The sequence below is a fragment of the Phaenicophaeus curvirostris genome, chromosome 1 (genome assembly GCF_032191515.1).
Source record: "Phaenicophaeus curvirostris isolate KB17595 chromosome 1, BPBGC_Pcur_1.0, whole genome shotgun sequence".
NCBI lineage: Eukaryota > Metazoa > Chordata > Aves > Cuculiformes > Cuculidae > Phaenicophaeus > Phaenicophaeus curvirostris.
Window position 1 is genome coordinate 47,170,019 of NC_091392.1, and position 9,202 is coordinate 47,179,220.

The 9,202-nt window shown below is 38.4% G+C and overlaps 1 protein-coding gene across 3 annotated transcripts in view; it reads left to right on the plus strand.

Annotated features, from left to right (window-relative positions):
• FRS2 (fibroblast growth factor receptor substrate 2) overlaps window positions 1-8,583 on the plus strand; it is a 52,296-nt gene extending 43,713 nt beyond the window's left edge. For all 3 annotated transcript variants that reach the window (XM_069857236.1, XM_069857245.1, XM_069857253.1), the window contains one exon: window positions 1,265-8,583. In XM_069857236.1, coding sequence (XP_069713337.1) covers window positions 1,265-2,215 — 951 coding nt within the window. In that variant the 3' untranslated portion in view covers window positions 2,216-8,583. The remainder of the gene's footprint in view (window positions 1-1,264) is intronic.
• Window positions 8,584-9,202: the final 619 nt, after the last annotated feature.

Below are 9,202 nucleotides of genomic sequence, written 5' to 3' on the forward strand. Positions count from 1 at the left end.
ACATTTGCTCTTGCTAAACTTTCTGAGGTTTCGATAGGCTCAGTTCTTCAGGCTGCTGAGATCCCACTCAGTGGAAACCTTACCAGTCTGGGATAGACTGAAAACATTCAGAGGGTGTGTTCTATCTCATTATTCAGATTGCTAATGAAAATGTTAGTGAAGTGTAATAGAATGTGGTGTGATTTAGGAAGACTCTTGTGTGCGGCAAGAAACAGTGCTGGAAAGCAGAGAGGGTAACCAGAGCGAAGTCCAGTGAACTGTCTTCTGGGAAAGTATTTGCTAGGAGCCCTCACAGAAGAGTCCAAGTGTTATTGTTGGAGTTATTGAAGTGTAAATGAGTTTAAAGAATCAGTGTATGAGTCAAGTGAGCTGTAAATAACACTTCAGCTTGTATAGCCTGTCAGAGAAGTTGGGCAGGCTAGATGACTGCTGCTCTTTGGGAATCCAGAGAGTTAAAACTTAAGAGTATGACTGCATTACTCCAGTCTTTCCCATTCAGCCTTGTGTTGATCCCCTCTGGGGGACCTGGAGGGATAAACTAGCGGTGTGTTGCTGCCTCTTAGTGGCATCTGGTGCCAACCCCTGCTCCAATTCTGAGTCCTGCAGTTCATGTGGAATTGTGTGTTTTTCTGCTTCATTTCTGGTGTTAGGAGGCTTTTGCCTCTTGAAGAATGAATGGACTGTTCTTCCAGTAAAGCCAACCTCTCTGCTGAGTGCTGGAGTAGCATACAAGGCAAGATCCTGGGATCTTTTTAGGTCATTGTTTGTTTTTTTCTTAAATGGACAGTAAGTTTCCTTTGCAGTGTGGAAATCAGATAAATTTAGCTGAAGCAACAACTATTGAACTCTTGGTTACTGTCATGGTAAGAGACAACAAAGTAGAGCTCTGCTTCACTGTTTTGTCCCTGTGAACTAGCAAGCTAAGCTGGAGCAGCTCAAGGCATCCCTGACCAGAGCCGAGCAGGAAGAGAACCTGAAGAGCTGTAACTAAAGCACAACCGAGAAAACATCAAATCAAAATAATTATTAATGTAGGATGTAAATTCTTTTATTTTGTTAGAGTAACATTAACAAAATGAACAGCAAAATTTCAGGGAGAAAAATCCCAAAACTGAACTTATTTCAGCAGTGTGAGAGAGTTGACCTTTGCTCTTACCACAAGATTTGCTTTCCAGGTGTTTTGATTAAAAAGTGAGGAGAAATTTAGAAGGGGGGGGGAAAGCACAAATGGCATTTGCATTTCCTCTTTTTCTTCCCCTTTTAGGTGCATACTTATGTCAACACTACTGGGGTACAAGAAGAAAGAAAAAATCGATCAAGTGTGCATGCGCCACTGGAATCAAAGCTTTCAAACACTGAAACAACTAAAGTGAAAGAAGATCAGACGTGTACTGATGACAGAGATGCTCAGGTTCTCCTGGAGCCTGAAGGAGTCAAATTTGTTCTAGGACCAACACCTGTTCAAAGGCAGTTAATGGAAAGAGAGAAACTGGAGCAACTTGGGAGAGACCAAGTTAGTGGCAGCAGCACAAACAACACTGAATGGGACACTGGGTACGACAGTGATGAACGTAGAGAAACACCATCTGGTAATAAATTGGTGTATGAAAATATGAATAGGTTATCAATCCCTAGTGCCTCAGGGGTCAGGAGAGGTCGTTTGACATCAACCAGTACCTCAGACACCCAGAACATTAACAACTCTGCTCAGAGGAGAACTGCGCTGTTGAACTATGAGAACTTGCCATCCTTGCCACCTGTTTGGGAAGCCCGCAAGCTGAGTAGAGATGAAGATGACAGTTTAGGACCAAAGACTCCATCTCTGAATGGCTATCATAATAATTTAGATCCAATGCATAATTATGTCAATACAGAGAATGTAACAGTGCCAGCAAGTGCTCATAAAGTAGAATTTACACGACGTCGGGACTGTACGCCAACAGTCTTTAACTTTGACATTAGGCGTCCAAGTTTAGAACACAGGCAGCTCAACTACATACAGGTTGACTTGGAAGGTGGTAGTGACTCCGACAACCCTCAGACTCCAAAAACCCCCACCACTCCACTTCCGCAAACTCCAACCAGGCGCACAGAGCTGTATGCTGTGATAGACATTGAAAGAACTGCTGCTATGTCAAGCCTGCAAAAAGCACTGCCCCGAGATGATGGTACTTCTAGAAAAACTAGACATAACAGTACTGACCTGCCTATGTGAGCCTGGGAAGCATTAAATCATTTGCACCTTTTGTGAAGTTTATAATGAAGATGCAAATACTTTGCATTTCTTAACACTAACGCCTTTTATAGACTAATAGAACTTTTTCTGCATACTTCATGTACGTGTCTAACTAAAGGGAATTAATGTACAGCAAGTATTCATTTAGGTAACACTATTTCATTCTACAGTAGTAGTAATTACTGCATAGCAGCATCACCACCTTTCACAGTGCCTCTTTAAATTAATTAGAGTCTGAGTGACACGCCAGTTTTGAATTCATAAATATTCTGGTCTGGTGCCTATTCTTGTTAATGGCGTTTATAACACTTTTTAAAGCCTCTTGATATGTGCATTATTAGCAGGTAAACCTAATCTTTCAAGATACATATGTTCATTCCCCACTGAAGTGGGTCCTCCAGAATGAATTGCATTGATTCACTCAGTTTGTACACAAGATACATTGGTTCATCTCAAGGGATATAAACACCACACCTTTTTCTGTCTGTTGGGTTTTTTCTTAAAACCACATGGGCAAGAAGGCCTCTAATTCACAGTATTTTCTTAACTCGTGTGATATTTGAGAGGTCACATTGAATTTTGTTGATCAGAGCTATAAACGTTTCTAAACCCAGCCTTAAGTTTCTTCTGCTAGAAGAGAATTCAGTGGTGTATGAAGTTCTCTGTGAAATCTGACAGAATTTTAATCTCATTAGGGTTTTGGGTTTTTTTTCTTGGAGGGATTCACAGGTTGGCTGTATGAATTAAGGCTCTCTTGTCATTTTATAGTTCAGTGTGCCTTCCCTTCTTTGCATTTGTTTCTTTTTTCTATCCCATAATGTCTTGTTTTAAAAGTCAAAAATTTGTGTACAACTTTAATTATTATTCAGGGTTGGTTTTGTTTGTCTGTCTCTCTGCATTTGACAAAAAAAGACTCTTGGAGGCCAAATGGTTGTCTTTGTCCAGTGTTCTACTTTTTTATGCCTGACAAATATTCCAGCTCTCCAGCAGGATGCATTATTGCACAACTGGAAAGGTTTATTATGCAGTTATTGTCTTCCTCTAAAGCACCAGACACAGGTTACACGGGAGGCAGGGTACTGGACTTGATAGTTCTTCATAGAAAATTGTACGTTCAAGCAATGTGTATCCATAGTTTATGGTATACTTTAATCTAGAAAGATATGTAGTAAATTATCTGAAGGTAGTGTTATCTATGGGCATACTTCTTTTCCTTTTGCAGTTGATGAACTTGGTTACGATGATGGCTGCTCAGTGTTACAGGTACATTCAGGTAGAATGTTGTTTGTGGAATATGCCAGATGCACCCATAGCAGAAGTTATTTTGGTTTGGTTTTAATTCTGGCAGTATTGCAGGTGCAGCTTGGTACTAGCAGCAGAAGAGATTACTCTTGAACCTGTGCTTGTAGTGGAACTGACACTTCTGTGAACTCGTGTGATGTAAAATAAACCTTGAACTGTGAGTGAGCAAAAACATGCAAGAAAAGCCATTTGGAGACCTGAAGATGAATTAAGGGTCTTCATGCAATATTTTAATTCAAGTTCTATAAAAAACAGACTACAATTATTTTCAGTCTTTTAAATTGGAGTGTATTCCTGTTTCTTTGTTATCCTCTTATTTGATCTTCTCTCAGTTTAGTAGTGGCAGCAGTGATAGTACCTGAAATACACGTGTCTTGACACACTGCTAAGGGATATCAGGGAACCCTTTTTCTCTGAATTTCTTTACAGACTGTATGGTACTGAAATACCAGATGCACAAAGAACATAATTTGCAGAAGTAAAAGGTGGGAGTCATTGAGACCATTACGAGGAACTTCAATGAGATTAAAAAAACCATCATTAATGATTTCACGGTCAGCCTATGCACACTCTTGTGACAGACTCATTGACTTGTAGGGCGACCTCAGTACTCAAGAAGGTAATGACTGTCTAGAGTTAGATGTGTTACAGGTCTGCAGTGTTAGTGCTCTTTCGTATCTTTGCTGTTGCCTCACCTTACAGACCAGTCTTGGTCTGTACTGAAGAGAAATTACCAGGTATTGCAAAGTACTTACTGGGTTAACAATATACTGGTACGATTCTTGTTCTTAGTTTACAGCTCATTTAAATTTGTGAGTGGAACTAATGCTTCAGCGTGTGTTTTGAAGCAAACAGATATGGTCTGACTAGCTGCCTAGAAATATATGGTCCTCATCTGTACAGTATGGGTGTTTCAGAAATACTAATCAATTGGACCCCTAAAACACAACTGTGAAGCAGGGAAGTAGTATTCTTAATATGACAAATGGGGAAACAGAGGCTTCGGGTAGATCTTAAGTGACTTGCTGAAATGACAGCCACCAACCATATCCCTCCTTAGTTCCAGTGCACTGTCCTATGCCTTTATCCTGAATAGCCTCAGATTCAAGGGATGGTCTGAGTAATTTTTTTATGTTGTTGCAAGTTACACAGTACTTCTTAGGGGGTGTTTTCTTAGCTCTGGTCCACAGAACTGAGAACATACTGAAATGACAACTTTCTGTAGCCTTAATTATATTAACTAGCCTGCGGACATGTTTTCTAGTCCTATTTTTTTACTTTCTTATATTTTAGAGGTGGGATAATGCTTTCTTATTTTGGGTACACTGCAAACACACTGGGTAGTCCCCATTACCGGCACTACTCATCTTTAGCATTCCTTATTTTCTGCCCGTTGAAGTAGATGTAGTTGCAATGCACTTTACCCTTTGAGACTTGATAAATATTTTTTCAATTCAGTCTCTTTTAAAGGCTGTGATGTTAGGTTTAGTGTCTGATCTATGATTCCGTTTTCAGCTGAATGCTTTCCACAGTATTTAGATCATATTTATTTTGGGCCCACAGGTGTACCGACTGAGAAACTACAAATATGTAACCATTTTCTTTATTAATTGAGATATATTAAGTTTACATAAACCAGGTCCTGCAAAAATGGCAGCATCTCCATCAGTTCCTTTTTCATCCACAACATGCAGTTGGCTGCTACCCTTCTAGCACATTTGATGAAGGAACGCCTTTAACTGTAGGTATTCCTTTAATATAGTGATTTTGGGAAGGACATACGTTGGTGTGTCTTAAGGAACTCGAGATGATAAAAAAAGATGAAATGGTGACCAAAAGTACATAATAAAGATTGTACTAGAAATGCAGTTAGTGAGGATTCATCCATTGGTTAAATCAAGAAAATATTTTTCTCAAACTGCTGTCAAGAGGACAGTTAGTTTTGTGGTGTTTCTTGGGGACTCCATAAAACAATATTAAAAAGACCATTCTGAAAACCTTAGCTCTCATTAGAGTTCCTGTTAAAGTGTACAGAACTTTTATAGAAATCTGAAGTGTTCAAATAGATATTTGATATTATAAACTGCTTAGCCCCCCCCCCCCCTTTCCGCTGATGTTTGGATATTTGTGTGTGGTTACACTTCTGACGAGGGCCTGGGCGTAAAAAGGGCCACAGAAAGGTGTAAGCTGTACAAAGTCCAAACCAGTGTCAAAACAGAGCTGCTCTTATACAGGTGACGGATCAGCAGCAGATGTTGCTGGTGTATTGGCTCAAAACCTGGCTATCCTAGGCTTTGTTTTATGTCTAACTAATGAGACAGAGTCAGGAGAGAGCAGACTGTCTTTAATCGCTGACGGTGAAGTAAAAATGCAACTTCTGATTAATGTTGGTTACATAGTTACACGCTCAAAGTAATATCTGATTTGGACCTCTGTTTCTAAGCAGTATTTTCCTCTTTGTGTAAGGTGGGATCAATGTTGGAATTCCATTTTGGCACTATACTAATTTATTTAATGGCTGCAGATAGGATGAAGCTGATTTAGTAGGAACTGATAGTGGACCTAAATCTGAAATTCTGCTGTTTCCCCTAAAGAAGTTTGGTCCTACAGTTTGATAGATAGAATTAGGTATTTTTTGGAATTTGATGATAAGATCTTTCCCCTCTTTTCCTTGAGGTAGCAATTCAGGCATTTATATTTGACAGTATTTACTTAATATAAATGTAAGTTCATTTACGGTATCTTTATTTTAAATTCATATACACTCCAAAAAAAAAAAAAAAGAAAAAAAGGCAGAAGAAATTCCACCACAAAAAACTGCGTTAAGATGGAGTCAGGGTTGCTGATGTCCTTACTGAACATATATAAAAAAAGACAGGAAGACATGAGTTAAGGTTCTTTTGCAATCTTTAGGAGTTACTTCCTCTTTTGGACAAGATAAGTGAATAAGAAAAAATACAACTGACTTCGCAGCTGTAACTCTGACCATGTATGCGTTATTTCTTGTGATACTGTGCTGTAAGGTATGTGACTAAGTCTGTCAGATATTTTAGGAGGATATGATCCTAATACGGTGTTTACTCCAGATTAACGCAGTGTTTTGTTTGGAAACTGTGTAGGTGTACGTATAGAATAAAAGAGATGGTTACCTTTTCAAGTTGATAAAACAAGTGTGGATATTTCTATATTTTTATATATTACAAAGGGCATTTTGAAATTTTTCTTGCAGTTTTAGTAATTATTTAGTGTGGTAATATACATATATTGTGATAATGTTCTGTGCTATATCCATTACTTTGTAATTCTATTTTATGTAGCAAATATGTGTATATACAAAGGAGATTATGTAAAAAATATGGTTAAGAAATATGCTCAAGCCCTTCAGAATGGGGACCATCTTTCTCTGTGTCTGCAAAGTACTTAATGCCTTGGGGCCACAGCTCATGTCTGAGACCCGTAGAAACCGAACTGCCAAGTGATGAATGTGGAGGAGCAGCTCGTCTGCTCTCCACAAGAACCCAAAAGGTGCCATGGAGCTCACTTTGCACTCCCCGGTGCTGGGGCTGTGCTCTACATGGTCATTCCCGACACCACCTGCCAACAACCCAGAGAGCCCAGAGTCCATGTGTCCTTCCCTGTCACAATAGGAAGGGAATCTTCCTTGTTAGTAGGGCCATCCTTCCAGAGCTTGTTCAGGCCTCACGCAGTGTCCGTTGAAGCCAAATGAACGATTCATAATTGACTTCAAGGCCACTGGATGTCTTCCTGCAAGATCAAGTTCTGGTGACATAACAGCTCTGTTACACCTGAGAACCTGGTTGGTCAAGTTCTTCAGGAATGCGCTAAAAATACTGTAAAAATATAAATATATTTAATAACATGTACTGAAAAAAATTCCTATTTGTTGTGGTCAGAGTTCAGATTACTATGTGAATTTTGATTTCTTAGTCATACTTGCATATATGTTGCTTTAACTATTATGTATGAAAGAGGAAGTGATTCTAAAGTTTGTGAAAGATCACAATTATACCTGTTTTTAATGGTTATGTTGTTTAGGAATGGATGTCAGCACGTTTAACTCCATAATAATGCAGTTTTTTTGCATTGGAATACATGTGTATATCATACACCCACATTTTATATATAATATATTATATATTTGGTACTAACTTTGTATTTTCCCTGAAATTTTGCCAAATCTTGAACACAGATGTTCTCACTTGTAAGACTTTGGTACTTAGTAACTGAATGTATAATAAATGCTCTGGTATGAAAGAAAAGTGTTGTATGTTGTCCCACGATACAGATATCTCAACCAGCAGGCATGTTGCCTTTTTTCACATCTCACTTCATTGCAGCATCACCTTTCATCTTGTGAAAAACAGTCTGTGTTTTTAACTAAACTGCAGACCTGCCATTACAGTACAGCTGAACACCGCGCTAGCCTGAAAGCTGACTGGTAGTAGTAAGAATACCAATAGTCACCAGTGTGCCACAAATGCATTTATTAAATGCAGAAATAGACATTTCTACGAAGGCCAAATTCTTATGTTGTACGTTCCTTTCTTGTCATTACATTGTATGATATTGTAAGATTATTGTATGTCTTAATTTGCATTATAAAATGTTTTTTCCTACTTAAAGGCATAAATATAGCAACTTTGTATAAAGGTAGCTTTCTAGATTTTTATTTCTTTTATATAAAAAAGTCTAAACAGTGGGAGTACCATTGCCAAATTGTTTATAAAATTTCCATTAATTTGCCCTGTTTGATGAATTTGTTTCTACAAACATTCCATATTTCTTTTATGAAAAAAGGGTGATATACTATGCAGAGTGTATTTTTATGCCATTCCACATTAATCTTAAAAGAAAATTAATTTCACTTGTTTTAAGCTGTCATTATTGAGAAAGCTTACCAAGTGTGCATTTTTAAAAAATGTATTATGTATCATGACAACAATTTCCCTCTTTACCAGTGCCAACTTCATTTGGAAAAAAAAAAAATGTAGCATGGCAATAAACTATTGATTTTACATTGAAAATTGTCTGTGGGTTACTTTGGTGTTTCCCAGTGTTACTGTCGCTGTATTGTATTTTGTTAGTATAACTTTTCTTGCTTTTCTTTGAAACGCTGCTTCAAGTACCTGTTTCCCCTCTTGTATTCCACTCACTGAATCATTAACGTTGGAAACGACCCCTAAGATCAGCAAGTCCAACCATCAGCCCAACATCCCCATGCCTACTAAACTATATCCCGAAGTACCACATCTACACGCTTTTTTAACACCTCTTGGGATGGTGACTCCACTGCTTCCCTGGGCAGCCTGTTCCAATGCTTTTACTGCTCTTTCAGTAAAGAAATCTCCTTTGAGGCAGCTGTGGAGAGCGGTAAGGTCTCCCCTTTGCTTCCTTTTCTCCTGACTGAACAACCCCAGTTCCTTCAGCTGCTCTTCATAAGACTTGTGATCCTTCACCAGCTTCAACACACTTCAGCAGCTCAATGATGACCTGGAGTCTGTAAATTTTCTTCAAACTTTTGTTTCATTTCTACTATTGTTCTGTCACATCTTTCTCATGTATGTAGACTTAGATTTTTTTTTTTTTTGTAGTATTTTTGCTGTCAATCAACTTACTGGCTAGTGAATCACAAGCCAGCAATTT